This window comes from Apteryx rowi, unplaced genomic scaffold (assembly GCF_003343035.1).
Source record: "Apteryx rowi isolate R43461 unplaced genomic scaffold, aptRow1 scaffold_1168, whole genome shotgun sequence".
NCBI classification, from domain to species: Eukaryota; Metazoa; Chordata; class Aves; order Apterygiformes; family Apterygidae; genus Apteryx; species Apteryx rowi.
The window spans coordinates 11,573-28,231 of record NW_020447384.1 but is presented as its reverse complement, the minus strand read 5'-3'; the positions used below and the strand labels follow the sequence as shown (position 1 = coordinate 28,231).

General features: G+C 70.8%; 1 protein-coding gene across 1 annotated transcript in view; it reads right to left on the bottom strand.

The window, feature by feature from the left end:
- The window catches only part of KCNH2 (potassium voltage-gated channel subfamily H member 2), a 33,824-nt gene that overhangs the window by 5,655 nt on the left and 11,510 nt on the right, over positions 1-16,659 (bottom strand). The window contains exons 3-6 of the mRNA XM_026081654.1: positions 15,767-15,931; positions 15,041-15,469; positions 13,661-13,875; positions 199-624 (exon numbers count right to left, since the gene is read on the bottom strand). Coding sequence (XP_025937439.1) covers positions 199-624; positions 13,661-13,875; positions 15,041-15,469; positions 15,767-15,931 — 1,235 coding nt within the window. The remainder of the gene's footprint in view (positions 1-198; positions 625-13,660; positions 13,876-15,040; positions 15,470-15,766; positions 15,932-16,659) is intronic.

Genomic DNA, 16,659 nt, shown 5'->3' with positions numbered 1-16,659 from the left:
GGGGGGCACAGAGCAACCAGGGCGGGGGGCATGGAGCAACTGGGGGGGACACGGAGCAAGCCGGATGGCACGGAGCAATCAGGGTGGGTGTGAGCAGCTCCGGCCAGCCCCATGCAAAGGGTCCCGTCCCCGTCCCTGGTCCCGCAGACGGGCCGGAGGGGAGGTGGGTCCRGGCGCCGCAGCGGGGCAGGCGGGTACCTCCTCAGAGCCGGAGCCGAAGATGAGCAGGTCGAAGGGGATGGCGGCGACCATGTCGATGAGGAACCAGCCCTTGAAGTAGTGGATGGCGATCTTGGCGGGGTGGCTCACCACCTCCTCGTTGGAGTTGACGTAGGTGGTGCGGAAGTTGATGAGGATGTCGATGATGAACATGATGTCCACGATGAGGTCGACCACGTTGAGCGGGCTGCAGGAGTAGCCGCAGTTGCGGCGCTGGGCCTCCTCCTGGTCGTTGAGCAGGAAGGCGGCCGAGTAGGGCGTGAAGATGGCCGTGTAGATGACCAGCAGCAGGATGAGCCAGTCCCACACCGCCTTGAAGGGGCTGTAGTGCAGGATGGTCCATTTGTGGATGCGCGGGGCTTGCAGCTTGTACTCCGGGAGGACGTCGGCGCCGAGCGAGAGCACCTGGGCGGGCGGGCAGGGGCTCAGCGCCCGCGCCATCGCCGGCCCCCTCCAGCACGGCCCGAGCCCTCGGCCCCGGCCGTCCCTGCCGCTCGGGCTCTCCTGCTGCCGGTGGYGCCGTGGAGCATCCCCGGCCGTGCAAGCAGGGGGAAGGGCCGCTCCGGCAGGTCCCACCAGCCCTCGCCTTGCCCTGGGCCTGCGGGCGCAACGGGACGTGCCCCTTCGCTACGCGCGCGTGCCCAGGTGCACGTTCACGCCACGGACACACAGACCGCCCTGCCTGGAATGGCCACGCACGGCACAGCCCCACCGCAGTGCGTCCCCCTCTCCCCAGCTCCCCCAGCACGGGCGGCAGCCCCCGGCTGCACGGCTCCTGCGCCCCGGGGTACAGCAGGGAGAGGCACCAGGGCCGTACGGCTGTGGGCAGGAAGGTGACACAACACAGCCTGGCATGGCACAGCATTGCACGGCATGGTATGTCACAGCATGGCATTGCACAGCATGGCACAGCACAGCAAAAGCATGGCATGGCATGGCACGGCATTGCATGGCACGGCATTGCATGGCACGGCACAGTGTTGCACGGCACAGTACAGCACGGCATGGCACAGCACAGCATGGCACGGCATTGCATGGCATGGTATGTCACGGCACGGCATTGCACGGCACGGCACGGCATGGCACAGCATGGCACAGCACAGCACGGCCTCTCGCTGTTGCACACAGCCCCACTCCCTGCGGCGCAGCCCCCGCCACCTCGCAGAGCAGCGGGACGCCTTGCCCGGTCCCGGCACTGCCTGGACGCTCCTCCGCGCCCGTCAGCACAGGCTGCGCACCCACCCCACGCACGCTGCACCCGCGTGCCCCACGGGCCGGCACGCTGCCRAGGAGGACCCGCACGCTGCTGCGGCTGGAGGCAGGAGCCGTCCCGACGCTCTCCCCCCCCCATGACGTGCTTGGCGAGCCGAGCCGTGTGCCAGCGCGGGATCGCGGCTCAGCTGCTGCCAAACAAGGCCCTGTGGGCGCAGAAGGCGCAGGGTGACGCAGCCACGGGCTGGCACGGGCGCCGGGAACGTCCCCTTGCCAGGATGGCCTTGCACGGCGCCGCGGGGCCATGCTGCCCCCAGCAYCGCGGGCTGAGCTGCGGGGCCGGCGCTGCTCACTGCCGGTCCCCTGCCCTGCACAGGGATGGGACCCATGCAATGGGGYGCAGCAGGGTGCAGCRGGGTGCAGCGGGGTGCAATGAGGCACAGCGGAGCCCCCCCAGCCCCCCAGCTTTGGCAGGACCCTGCTTGCTGAAAGCCCCCCCGTCCTTCCCCTAGGTGGGATGGGCAGCGCTGGCCCGCAGCCGGGGCAGCTCCAGCCTGCGGTGGGAGGCAAACAGGGCCCTGCCCAAACGAGGGCAGCCGTGCAAACCCGCTTTTTGCACGTCCTTTATGCACAGCGGCAGGAGGCACCGCTCCCCTCCCCAGTGCAGCTGCGATCCTGGACCGCCCCGGACGTCACCTGCCCCAGCACTGCTGCCCGCACCCAGCCCTGCCGCGATCCCGCTCCTGCCACCCTCGACTCCCCTCGTCCCCCGCTGCTGCTGGGGTCCCTCCCCGCCAGCCCCAACCCAGCRTCCCCAGGCGGGTGCTGGGGCCCTCGGTGCCACAGAGGGACAAGGTCTGGGCAGGGGCAGCACCTCTGAGCAGGGGACGGGGCTGGGGCCACCCAGCAGACCCGGGCTGGCAGCAGGATCTGTCTGGGCCACAGACTGGGAAGGCTGGTGGGGGGGGGGAGGTGTTGGCACACAGACAAATGGGGCAAAACAGCCCAGAGAAAATGAGGCTGGGAACGGGACCGATCCTGCTCGCCGGAGTGGGGCTCTGGAGCCACCTCAGAGGGTTGACGCTGCGGGATGGACGGTCTCCAGAGGTCCCTCCGTCCGCAGCCTTTCTGGGTTTGGAGGTGTGGGGCGAGGGGCCGGCAGGGCCGAGGAGGCCCCTGATGCATGCACACATGCAGGCACACACATGCACACGCATGCACACGCATGCATGCACACGCACGGCCCATGTGCGGGGAGGCCCCTGCAGCCGGCCCCGGGATGAGCCGAGCGGCGGCACGGCACACGTGTCCGGCCGCCCCAGCACGCCGGCGTGGGACCAGGCCATTGCACGGGGGCCACGTGCATCCCCCCCCCCCCACCCCGGGGCCTGGGCTGCAGCAGGCTGGGGCGCGCGGGCAGGCACCGCCGGCAGCTGCTGCCGTCCATCGCTGCCACCTGGCACCGGGATTAGATGTACCCGCGGCCGCGTGGGAGCCGCGGGCTATAAATAGGGCACCCAAGCCGGGTGGGTACCCACGGGGGAGAGGGTGCTGGGGACCCCAAACGGGGAGCGACAGCCCGGGCAGGGCAGAGCCGCGCTGTGCACCGTGCCGTCCCCGGGCTCAGCTGCTCCGTGGGGCCGGAGCAGAGCCCGCTGCCAGCCCCTTCCTGGGGCAGGACACGGGCCTTCCCCTCGGCACCCGCCGAACCGCTGCTGCAAGGGAGCCCGCACCCCGGCCCCCAGCGCCCTGCAGAGCCCTGGCCCCGCGTGCCCCAGCGTCACCGAGCCCGGCTGCACCGCACACAACCATGCGGCAGGAGACCCGGCCAGGCGAGGAGAGCCCCACGCTCTGCCGGCCCGGCGGGATGCTCCGAGCCCACGGGCACGGGGCGGGAAGAGCCTTGGAGCCAGCAGAGTGTGACCACATGCGCCCGGGAGCGCCGCCCGCGATCCCCCCGTGCGCCCCGGGGACGCGCTGCTCTGCTCCTGCACAAAGCCACCCCCCTCTCCCCGCCGGAGCCTGGCTCTCCAGGGACTGGCCCCTTCCCGCGGCAGGACGCGGGCTGGGGCTGCGGGAACGCGGCACCAACAAGCCCCTTTGCACTGGCTGCCCCACTCGCCCAGCCGCCCGCTGCCCCACAGCTGCCCCATGGCCCCTGCGCACCCGGCCCCTGCCGACCCGCTGGTCCCCTGCGGCACGGCGCTTATCGGCCGACGTCCTCGTACCGCTGCGCTAGGGCGGGTGCAGGGGAGGGAGATGCGAGCGCAGCACCCCCGAACCCCCTCCAGCCCCGGGCGTGGGACCCTGCGCGTGCAGCGCCGTGCACTGGGGACGGCGGGTCCTGCGGGAGCTGCTGACGCCCACCACGCTGCCGGGGCAGAGGCACGTCATGCCCGGCCACCGGGGCCCGGCGAGACGCCGCTGCCGCCCGGAGCCGCGAGCCGCGGGGAGAGGCCGGGCGCCCCGCCGGCGCTGGGGAGCCGAGCGCGAGCGGAAAGCGGCCGGTACCTTCTCCTCCTTGCTGCGCCCGTTGTCGTCAAGGCACAGGCAGGTGCCGCAGAGGGAGACGCCGGGCATGGGTGGCGCTCTGGCCCGGGCGCTGGCGCAGGGGGGGCCCGAGAACTCCTGGAGCAGCTGCAGGAGCGACGCCAGCATCCTCACAGCCGCCCGGGCCGCCGGGCCGAGCCCGTGGTGCGCCGGCGCCGCTCAGCCCCAGCCCCGTGCTTGCAGCTGGCCCGCGGCGCCCTGAGGCCACGGCGCCCTGCCAGCCCGCCCCGTGCCCATCCCGCCCGGCAGTGCCTCCGGCTCCGGGGGCGGCAGGCAGCGTGGCGGGCACCGGGTGCCCCACAGCAGGACAGCGGCGGCAGGGAGCCCCGCTCGGCGGCGCGGAGCGGGAGAGAGCGGCGGCGGCAGCGGTGGCGAGCCGGGAGGAGGGAAGGAGGCAGGGAGGAGGCAGGGAGACACGCACCGCCGGCAGCGGAGAGGAAAATTATTGGGGCGGAAATTTTACCCAGGCTGCCCTGCTCCTGCAGCGACAACAGAGCCCGGGCTGGCCCCCCGCCCGCCTCCCCCTGCCGTTAACCCCTGCGGCACTCGGGGCTGCCCCGGCACGGCCGCCGGCGGGGCCCAGAGCGGGCTGGCAGCGGCGCCGCGGCTGCACGGGCGCAGCGCCAGGCCCCGGTGCCACGGGCAGCAGCGCGGGAAGCGGCACCGTGGCAGATCCCGCAGGTGCCGGGCGGCTCTGGAGGGGGGGGCTCCTGCTCCGGTGGGTGAGCGGTGCCGGCGCGCCCCAGGCGAGGCGGCGGACGAGCCCCAAAGACGGGTCAGACCCTGCTCCTGCTTGCCCAGTGCGTACTGGTGCTGGGTGCGGGTCGGTGCCTGCGTGTACACTGGGAGCTGGCGCAACTTCTGCCCACAGCTGCGTGCGTGCATGTGCACGGCCCCGGTGTGCACGCGGGTACCTGCGTGTGACACCTGCCCACGGCTGCGTGCGTGCACGTGCACGGCCCCGGTGTGCACGCGGGTACCTGCGCGCGATGCCTGCCCACGGCTGCGTGCGTGCATGTGCACGGCCCCGGTGTGCACGCGGGTACCCGTGTGCGATGCCTGCCCACAGCTGCGTGCGTGCATGTGCACGGCCCCGGTGTGCACGCGGGTACCTGCGCGCGATGCCTGCCCACGGCTGTGTGCGTGCATGTGCACGGCCCCGGTGTGCACGCGGGTACCCGTGTGCGATGCCTGCCCACGGCTGTGTGCGTGCATGTGCACGGCCCCGGTGTGCACACGGGTACCCGTGTGCAACGCCTGCCCGCGGCTGCGTGCGTGCGCTTGCGTCTGTACAGCCCTGGCGCGCACACAGGCCGGTGCATCCACGTGCAAGAGACGGGAGACACCGCTCGCATCCCCCAACGCTGAGCCCAAACGCCCCCGCCCCGGCCATCGCCAGGGCTCCCGGGCTGCCACGGGCAGGGGCTGCCTCCCCTTTCCACCCCCCTTCCCAGCCGGCACCGTTTCCCGGGAGGGCAGTGCTGTCTGCGGGGACGTCACCCCCCAGCGCACCGTCCCCAGGTCGTGGTGGCGGGGTGCTCTGCGTGCGTGGCAGCCCGGCCAGCGAGGGGGGCGCGTGGCGTCCCGGCCCTCGCCCCGCCGGAGCCGCGAGCCGGGGCAGGGCAGCGCCAGGGCTGCGCACGCTGCGCTGCTCCAGCGCGCTCCGACTCCCAGCGGGATTTCCCTCCGGCTCCGACGTCGTGCAGGAGGGGACAGGGACGAGGCCACGCGTGGGACACGCAGCGGGTGGCCCTGGCAGCGCTGCCGCCGGGGCACGGGCACCTCAGGGGATGCATGGGGTCACGTGTAACACGGGGTCACATGAGGACATGGGCACCCCGGGGACACACAAGGTCACGGGTACCCTGGGGGCACGCGGGCACCTTGAGGACACACAGGTACCGCAGGGACACATGGGGCACTGGCACCTCAGGGACACATGGGGTAACACGGCCACGGGGTCACATGTACCACGGGGTCACACAAGGTCACGGGTACCTTGGGGGCACATGGGGTCACGGGTACTTCTGCAGCACATGGGGTCACCCTGCTGCGGGCACACAGGGGTCACAGTACCCCAGGGACACGCGGGGTCACAGGTACCCTGGGGTCACATGGGGTCACACTGCCGCAGGGACACACCGGGTCACGGGTACCTTGGGGCCACATGGGGTCACGGGTAGCACCAGGGCACATGGGGTAACGGGTACCTTGGGGTCACACTGCCACAGGGACACACAAGGTCACGGGTACCTTAGGGACACAGGGGGTCACCAGTACCTCGGGGACACACAGGGGGTCACACTGCCGCAGGGACAACAGGGTCACGGGTACCTTGGGGCACACAAGGTCACGGGTACCTCGGGGACACACGGGGTCACACAGCCGCAGGCACACACCCCGCAACACCCGCACCAGCCGTGCCCAGCGCAACAGCCTGCTGCAACAGCCACGTGTGCCTGGCGCTCGCACCACGCAGCACCAACAGGCGCTGCCGCACACACCTATGGCTGCAGCCGGCACGGGCACACACCCGCACCCGACACGGACGCACACGCGGACACCCAGGGCCGACGGGCACGGTGCAGAGCCCCGGCCTCGACTCGCTCGCGCCCAAGGGGGGGATGCACCGGCCCGGCGCGACGCAGCGACGCCGGCGCGACGCAGGCACGCAGCAGGAACCGGCGCGCACGCAACGCGTACCCTGGAGGCTCCTGGTGACACAACACCCATCAGTCACCGTGACACAGATACCCGGCAGTGCCGACGCTCGGTGACACGTACATCCGCCCTGGCACAGACACGCATCACCTCGCGCTCGCAGCCACACAGGCGCCAACACCTCTCACTCGCGGTGACACGTACACCCGACACCTGCTGTGACACAGGCACCTGACACCCAGCCCGCACAGGAGGAGACACCCAGCCCGGCACCTGCCGCGACCCAGACGCCTGCGCCCACAGCGACAGATACCGAGCGCCCGAAGCTCCCTGCCGCAGACACCCCGGCCCGCAGCACCCGCAACCGGGGCCACCGCACCTGCAGGCCACGGTGACACAAAGGGCAACCCGCAGCGGCGGTGACACCAACACCCCGTGCAGCACAACCCAACACCTAGCTGCAGGGTCAGCCCCGCTCAGCACCGCGTGACAAACGCCGCACGCCTCCAAACCAGCAGCTGTCCCTCCCTCTCGGGACGCTTGACACCCCGGGACACAGACAAGCGACACCCAGGAGCCCGACCAACACCTGCAGTCACTGTCACCCAATGGGTGGGTGACCCCCAGCCTGAGACCCCCCTGCACTGACCCAGCAGCCCCAGAGGACAGATACCCTCCGCCTGTGCAGCCCACTGCCTGCAACCACCCTCCACGCCTGCACCGCACACCAGTACTTGCAGTGACACTGTGCACCCGTTGTGAAACAGAGCCATAACCCAGAGCACCCAACACCTGGAACAAGCAGACACCCAACGCTAGCAGTCCCAAACCCTGGTAGAGATGCAGAACCAACCCCTGTGCAGAAACCTGACCCACAGTGACATGGACATCCAACACCAGCACTGACAGATAGCCAACACCTGCACACATAACCTACACCTGCGGTCCCCACACACCAGCACTGACACAGACATCCAACACCTGCACAGATAGCCAACACCTGCACTGGCACAGATACTCAACACCTGCACAGACACCCAACACCTGTGCTGGTGGAAACCCAACACCCGCAAAGGTACCCACACACCAGCACTGACAGATACCCAACACCAACACAGATACCCAACACCCTCTGAGACGCTCGACACCGGAACACAGACACCCAATGCTGACAGAATTACCCAACAGCCGCAGTACCCAAACACCCACAAGCTACCCCACAGCACCCAAGAGCCACAGAGCTACCCAACAACCACAGAGCTACCCAACAGCCACAGCACCCAACACCCACAGAGCTACCCAACAGCCACAATACCCAACAGCCACAGAGCTACCTAACAACTGCAGTGTCCAAAAACCCACAGAGCTACCCAACACCTGCAGACCTACCCAACAGACACAGTACCCAACACTCACAGACCTACCCAACACCTGCAGAGCTACCCAACACCCGCAGTACCCAACACTTGCAGAGCTACCCAACAGATGCAGAGTTACCCAACACCTGCAGTAGCCAACACCTGCAAAGCTACCCAACAGATGCAGTACCCAACACCCACAGAGCTACCCAACACCTGTAGAGCTACCTAACAGGCACAGCACCCAACATCCACAGGATTACCCATCTGCAGCACCCAACACCCGCAGAGCTACCTAATCACCCACAGAGCTACCCAACAGCTGCAGTACTCAGCACCTGCAGAGCTACCCAACACCCACAGAGCTACCCCAGAGCCGCAGTACCTGAACACCAGCGCTGACATGGATGCTCAACGTCCTCCGAGACACCCAACACCAGAACGGACACCAATACCCAAAGCCCGCAGTGACCAAGATGCCCCACAGCTGCAGCAGCCAACACCAGCACAGGTGGCCATCACCGGCACTGACACAAATGCCCAGCGCTGTCATCAACACAGACGCCCCATGCCTGTGTTACCCAAGGCTCAGTCTCCACCGTGGCAGACACTGCGGCAAGCAACCCCGCACAGCTGACACCAGGGACTCCCCAACGCCAGCGCAGCCACACAGACAACGGGGATGGGCGGATGCCCCAGGCCTCGAGGCGACGCAGTGCTCCCGCCACCTACAGCAATGCAGCAGGCAGACACCCGCTGCCTGTGGCGGGGTGGGATGGCGAGCCCCATGACGGGGTGACGTCCCCACGGGGCGGTGCGCCAGCCCCAGCTGACACAGCCACCGAGCAACCCCAGCACCAACCCGCTCTCCACCAACACTGCTCCCAGCACACCACCGCCACGGCACGACCCTTCAGACGGGATGGCCGCAGGGACTGGAGGCTGGGGGACTGCCGAAATGCAGCCGGACTCTGGGGACACGACAGCTGCCGCAACCTCCTGACGCCTCCCCGGCCGGCAGCACCCCCGCAGAGCAGCAGTGCGGCAATACCCCCTTGCCACAACCACAACCACAACCATGCAGCAGCCGCTGCAACAACCGCTGCGGCACAGCAGGCCGGAGCGCCTGAGCCCAGCCATGCCACGGGCAGCTCGGCAGTGCCACAGGGGGGTGGCAGCTGTTCCCCCACAGGGACAGTGATGCCCCATGCCCGCTGCCGTCCTGGCTCGCGGCACCTCGCTGTGCTCGGCAGCCACAGCCCAGCGCCGCTGCTGCAGCCAGGGAGCCGAGCCGAGCTGAGCCGAATCGGGCTGCCAGTGGTGGGAGCCGAGCCGAGCCGGACATGTCTCGCTCCCATGGCGGGCAGGCCTCCGGCCCCACGGGATGCGAATGCCTGGGCCTCCGCGCCCCCCTCCCCGTCCCCGGCGCTGGGCTTCCCCGCCGGGGCGCCCCAGTCCGGAGCCGCAGCCGCCGCCTCCCCTGACCCCCGGCGCGCCCGCCCGCTGCCCCCTCCCCCTGCCGATTTCATTCCTTCCATCCCTGCTCATAAATCAGCTGCTGGAGCTCGCTCCGGGCTGGCTCCAGCCCAGCGGCAGGGAACGGCCCCGGCTGCGGCCCCGGCTGCCGTGACCCCGCGGGCTGCCCCGCGCCTTTCCGCGGCCAGACGAGCAGGGAGCGCCCAGCCCCGCTGCGGGGGGCACCGCCGCCCCCCCCCCCCGGCCGCGGCCGCCCCAGACCCGCCGCCGGGGACCCCGCGGTGGGGACGGTGCCGGGCTCCGCGGGACACGCAAAGGCGGCGGGATGCGCAAGCAGAGCCCGGTCGGGGTCTGCGACGGCTTTCGGAGAGGGGACGCGGGACAGCGGCAGGGGAAGGGGCACAGCTCAGGCGGTGCCAAAACCCCGAGGAGCCGCAGCCGTCGGGGCTGAGCGCAGAGCGGCGCGGGACGGGACGGGAGCCCGGCGCTGCCGCCGCCGCCAGCCCACGGGGGGGGGGGGAGGCGAAGGGACGGGGGGGCCGCGGAGCCGCGCGCGGGACCCCCCCCCCGCCGCGCCCCACGTACCTCCTGGGCCACCAGGCTGGAGATGCGGACGGCGCGGCGGACGCGGGCGTTCTTGCGGTCGCCGTCGGGCCGCTCGCCGCTGTCCCGGCTGCCGCGGGCCATGGCAGCGCTCAGAGCCCCGCTGCCCGGCGGGGGGGGCGCGGGCCGGCCGCCCCCCCGGGGCGCCTCATGCTGCCCCCCAGCCGCGGCTCGGCTCGGCACGGCGCGGCGAGCAGAGCCCTGCTCCGCTGTCAGCTCGGCGCGGCTCGGCGCTGCCGGTCCGGGAGGCGGCCGATGGAGCGAGCGCGGCCAGCCCGCCCCGCGCCCTCCCTCTGCCAGGGGCTCGCTCCCAGCCTGGCAGGCGGCTTCCCTCCTTCCCCGCGGCGCCTCGCCGCCACTCCCCGCGGCTCCCGTCACGCTCCGGGGAGGGACCGGGAACACCCCCCCCCCCCCCCCCCCCGCCGCGGGAAACTGAGGCACGGGGACGGCTCTCCGCTCCCGCCGGCCTCCACGGCACCCGGCGGTGCAGAAACCGGCTCCGCTTCCCGGCCAGCAAGAGCCCAGGAGTCCTGGCTCACAGCCCCTGCTCTACCCACGGGACCCCCCTGCCCACCCAGAGCCAGACCCACCCTAGGACCCGCGGTGCCCAGGACAGAGCCCTAAAGCACTGCCTGCCCCTGCCTGCTGGTGACCCCGCTCGGTGCAGACCCCCATCCCTGGGAGCCCTTGCAGGGACCTGTGCTGCAGGAGGAGGAGGAGGTCGCACAGTGCCATGGGCGCCGGGCAGGGACGAGCCCAAGCCCGAGCCTGGCTGCAGGCTCTGCTTGGCTGCCGCAGGCAGTCCCCGGTTGATTCATGGCACTGCCAGCTCCCAGTGTCCCTGGCAGCCACCCAGCCCAGGCAGGGAGACCCCGCTCTGCATTCCCAATGCCTCCGCTCCCGCGGCACCCCACCGGAGCCGCACAGCGGGGTGCAGCCTGCACCCAGCGCCTCTCCCCAGCCCCACTGGGGGCGACCCGTGCACGCGGGGGCCTCCGCTGCAGCTGACTCGGCACTGATCCAGGGGCTCGGCTGGGCCCGTTCTGGCTGGAAGGGACTTTCCCAAGCTCCCTCCTTCCATCCTTGCACAATCAGGAGCCTCTGAGCCCTGTGCAGCCCCAGCCTGGGCCGGGCTGCCTGGCTGCTCCCATCCTCCCAGACAGACTGTCACGCGAGTCCCAACCCGGACTGCGTCGCAGCGCTGCAGAGGGGCTGGGGATGCGCCCTGCTTGGAGCACACGCTGCGGATCGCTCCGTGGGTGCCTTGCGTCCGAGACCCGCTCCGGTCTGGGCCAAGCAGGGGTTCACACAGCCGGGACGCCGGCAGCGCCCAGCTCCACCAGCAGACCTGGCTGCGGCGAGGGCTCCATGCTGGGCCGGGCTGGGGGCCCCCGAGAGCCGCCCGCATCCCCCAGCTCCCACCCCCAGCTCCCCGTGCTGCAGAGGGGTCTCACGCCTCCGCGCCCTGGCACAGAGCCCCGCTGCACCCCGAGCCGCCACATGCCGCAGCTGGGCACTGGCACGGGGCTCGCCGGGGTGTCCCCACGGGGCTGGCGCAGCACGGCTGGTCGGGGCCGGCTGGCAGGCCCGGGAGCGCGGTGACCTTGACGAGAGCTGCGGGAGCGCGAGGCGGGCGGCGCGAGGGCTTGTTTGGATGCCGTCACTGCGGATGATTCACGGTGCCGCTGTCTGGAAGCCCCGGCCCCCCCCGGCACCGCCTTCCCGCCCAGCCAGCTCACCGTGCCCTGAGTTATGGCTGCGCGAAAACGTGCTCGCGTTGCCCTGATTGCACCGTCCCTCCCGTGCGCAGTCTGCCGTCTGCTCACGCATGCAGCCTCCATCCGCCGGGACAGCCCGCGCCCCGCTGCTCGGGGGCCACCTGCACCGTCCCCGCGGCCCCGGCACCCCGGGGAACCCGGCCCTCGCTGCCCGGCTCTGTCCCACCTGAGCCGCAGCAGAGACATCCCAGGGTGCCGGATCCCATCGGGCCAGGCCGGCACCAGGGAACAGCTGACCCCGGCGAGGGGCGCAGCGCTCCCTCCGGCACCTGGGCACCCCGTCCGAGGCGGGTGACACTGGCAGCTGTCGGCAGGAGGGGATTACCGAGGTTCGGAGCCGGTGGCCGTCTCCCCGCACAGCAGCGGCGGCAGCAGCAGCAGCAGCAGCCACCACGGCATCGGAATTAATTACACAGCAAAGGCAATCAGGATGCTTTGCTCGTTAGCGCGCTGGAGAGGAACGGGGCTGGCCAGCCAGCACTTTGCAAGGGATGGGGAAAGGAGCGGCGGAGGGGGGGCCCCAGGCCTGCCCTGCACCAAGACGCTCAGGAGCCCGCAGGGCCGGGGTCTCCCCTCCGCCCGGGGCAGCCAGGCCTTGCAAAGGGGTCCGCAGCCCGTGCACGGGGAGCAGAGGCTGCTCCGGCACCGCGCTGGACGGGGCTGGGTGCCTCCGCCGGGCTCAGCTGGCGCCAGCGCTGCAGGAGCGGAGCCTGAGGGTCCCCAGGCAGCACGGCCCGGTGCTCCTCGCGCGGGGGCTCGCTCCCGAGCCGGCCCCTCCACGTGTGCGAGCGCACGCGGGGCACAGAGCACGCAGCCCCGCGGGGAGCCGGGCCGCTCCAGGAGCCCGAGCAGGCGCAGCGGGGGCAGATGCACCCCACGGCTCCCACCCCTGCCGCCCACCCCGCCGGGAGAGCGCCGGCACGGGGCTGCTGCCGTGGGGCCGCACAGCCCCCTCTCCCCCCTGCCCAGGCCGCGGCCCCCGCGGCCCTGCGCCACCCGGATGCACCCTGCCTGCCAGTCCCTCGAGCCCATGTGCGGTGGCCGGCGAACTCGGCAGCTTTAACTTCATTAGCGGGAGCGGGGATCAGGGTGCAATTAAGCAGCAGCAGCAGCAGCCGCCGGCTCCCCGCGGCCAGATGGCCGTTACACAACGTGCGCAGGATTAGCCGCAAGCGCCGGCTGCCCCCGCGGGGCAGGGGCCGTGCCGGCACCCCGCACCCGGCACGCACCCCGGAGCAGCACAGGGACGGGGCTCCGGCAGGGAACAAGGGATGCCGCTGCCCTGCAGGAGAGCACGGTCCTCCAGGCACCGCTGTCCCCAGCCACAGCCCTCCCCGTACCCCCGATCAAGGCACGGCCAACGCGGGATGAACCACAGCGGTTGGGGCAGAGCCCCTCCATGGCGAGTGATGACCAGGACGACAGCCCACCCCCAGCGCTGGGAACAGCCGCTAACACCCTGCACATCGCGCCAGCCTCAGCCTGCCGTGCCCGAGCCACCCGGCTGCGCAGAGCGTCCCGGGACGCCAGCCGTGTCCTGAGCACCATCCTGCAACATCCAGCACCATCCTGCAACCCCCAGCATCACCCTGCAGCCCCCGGCACCACCGTCCTGCAACCCAGAGCACCTCGCAGGCTCTGGCCACGTGGGCACCATCCTGCAACCTCCAGCACCATCCGGGAATCGTTGGCAGCCAGCTGCAGCAACGAGTGTCCTGTGGGCTCTGCCAGGCCCTGAGCACCGCCCGGCCTCCCCCAGCAGCCGGCCGCAGCGCGGAGCGCCCCGCGGGCTGGCTCACCTACCTGGGTGACCTTCTCAGTCACGTTGTGCGTGCGATCTTTCAGCTTGGTGGGGGCGATGATCTCCTTCTCGCTGGACGGCGCAGCCAGGAAGGCGTCTGCCTTGAAGTCCACAAAGTTGAGGGTGATCTGGGGGATCTTGCTGATGGCCCGGTACCGCATGAGGTCCGAGTCGGAGGTGGAGTTCAGCAGGGTGCTGCGGACGTTGTTCATGGCCCCTGGGCAGGGGAGGCAGTGTCACCCGGGGGGCCCCTCCCGGGGAACGCGCAGCAGAGCGGGGCCAGGCACAGGCGCCGCTCCTGGGACCGGGCAGGGCTGCTGCAGCCTCCGACATTACCGGGCCACCGCCGTCACCAGGGCCGTGGCCCCAGTGTCCCGCTGGGCCGGAGCGGGACACATGTCAGGGCCCTATGGCAGGACAAGGGGAGCAGGCAGCGGTGCCCTGGGGTGGGGAGGGATCTGCTAAGACAGGCGCTGCCGGACAGCGAACCAACCACTTAATATCATTTACCGTTAATATAATTATTTTCCCCTTCCCTAATGCGCTTAGCAGGAACAGGGGGTTAACAAGGCAACTGCTGCCCGTTTCCTTTGTTGCTGAGAGGATTCGGGGGCCGGGGGTTACGGCAGGCGGTGGTGGGTGCTGCCCAACAGGCGAGCTCACTCGTCCAGGGCCGGCGTAGGGGTGGGTGCCAGGCGGAGGGCTGCGGAGCTGACCCCCCAGTCCACACGCGTGCAGGGCGAGCGAAGAGCACGGCACCAGCTCCGGAGATGCCCGCAGCACAGAGCATTACAGCAATGAGGAGCCTGACAGTGACGGACGCCCGGAGCTGCCCCGGTGCCATCCCCATCCCGCGCGCGGCAGGGGAAGTAGGGCAGACTGCGCGGCTCGGCTGGCGCCCGGCCAGGCTGCCTTCATCCTCCCACCCTTAACGAGCCGCCGGGGGCACCCCTCCTCCTGGGGCCAGCACACGTGGCAGGTCAATGCGGCTTCGGCTGACAGCTGCCGGGGCTGCCTCCACGCCAGGAGACATCGCTCACCCTAATGAGCTGCCAGCCCTAATGACTGCACCCCTGGGCTGCAGCTACCTGGCTGCAGCATCTGGGCCCCGTGCCGTGCCCTCCTGCGGCTGCCACGGCAAGAGCTGCCGCCATGGGGCGGAGCGGGGTGAGGAGCCAGCCCGGGGACAGGGTGCATCCAGCACCCACTCCCAGCACTGTGGTACACCGAGCTGTGCAGCCAGCATCAGCGCAGGGGCTGCAGCAGGGCCCTACGCGGGTGCTCGTGCCCGCTGCAAGCCCAGGACCTGCCCCAGCGCCCGCGGTACCGCGCGCCCGCCTGCCCCGCGCTACCTGTGCTGGAGCCCCGGTGCATGCTGGCGCCCGTGCTGGCGTGCCGGTTGTGGCACCGCTTGTCGCTCTCGCCCTTCATGGTCTCAATGTCGTCGACGGAGGAGGCCCGGCGGACGCTGTGGAAGCTCTCGCGGGAGCGGCTCCGCGTCAGGCTGCAGTTGGAGAAGGAGGCGTGCAGGTTGAGGCGGTCGGCGCGGGGCGAGGAGTGGGTGACGGGCGGCTCCACGCGCCCCTCCGCGTTGCCCTCCTCCAGGTTCATCAGCGCCTTCTGGTCCTCGGGCTGGGAGCAGCCCAGGCAGCTGTTCTCCAGGGACGAGGTGGCCTCATCGGGGGCCGACTCGCTGCTGTGCTTGGAGAAGTCCACGATGACGGCGTCGGGGGGCTCCTGGGGCAGGGACTGCTTGCTGGCCGTCAGCGCCAGCAGGGCCGGCAGCTTCAGCTTGAAGGACTTGCTGCGCCCTGGCAGGAGCAGAGGGCAGGGTTAGAGCTGTCTCCAGCCAAACCAGCCTCAAAGACGCTGGCTGCAGGCTCGGGGGGGAAAGCAGGGAGCCCTGACCCTGGGACCTGCTGTGCTTTTCTCCCATCCACAACCGGATGCGGTTGGAGACAGGGCAGAGCCAGGGACCCGGTGCCCGATACCCTAGGACCATGGGTGGTCTGCACAGCCAGACCCCAGCAGGACCCAAAGGAGCCCCCAGCGCTGGCACAGGTTCCCCTGCCCATGCTGCACATCCCATGCTCCAGCACCGGCCCTACCTGCGGGGAACCAGTTGGTGGGGGTGACCCAGTGGTTGGTGTCCTTATCGGGCGAGCCCAGGCACTCCTTCTCCATCACCACCTCGAAGTTCAGGATGAACATGATGACGGCCCCATCCTCGTTCTTCACCGGCACCACGTCCACCAGGCACAAGAAGCAGCTGCCTGCAGGGAGGGCAGAAGCTCAGCCCCAGCCGCTGACGCTCCCTCCCACACGGGGCCTCCGCCTGCCCCAAGCTGGCCCGTGGGGCAGGGACGCTGCTGCTCTCCAGGAGCGCCGGCCACGCTGCAGCAACCTGCCTCACCAGGAGGGAAACTGAGGCACGAAAGGGTTGGGCAGGCCCCATTTCCCTGGCCAGCTGGCACAGTCACAGCGGCAGACACTGCAGCGTGGGGGGAAGGGGCTGGTGCTGTGCCCTGTGCTCAGCCTGGCCCCCCCCCCCCCCGCACGCCCCAGGGGCTCTGCTAGGAGACAGGGGCTGCTTGTGGGGCTGGGCGATGTGGGCAAGGGGCACATCCGTGCCTGGGGAGGGACCGCTACTTCCACCCTGAGTGGGGTGTGCTAGAGCCAGGCTTAAGCCGATCAGGGCATCTTAACAGCTGCAGGGTTAATCCTGCTTCCTGCAGCTGGACGAGCAGGCACTGGGGAGCGAGGGGGGGCAGTGCTGGGGCAGCATCCCGCACCCGGCCCCAGCGCCCTGCGTGAGCCAGCACCCCTCGCCCTGGCAGGGGGGTCACGCATCCGCCCCCCACCTCCGGGGCCGCCGTGGGGTGGGCCTCTGCAGCCCCACGACGCAGCACCCCCCGGCCCCGTCCCGCTGCCCGAAGCGGCCCCCCCAAGGCGGAGCGGCCCAGCTCACCCCCCCCCCGGCAGCAGGCAAGGAGTGAGGGAT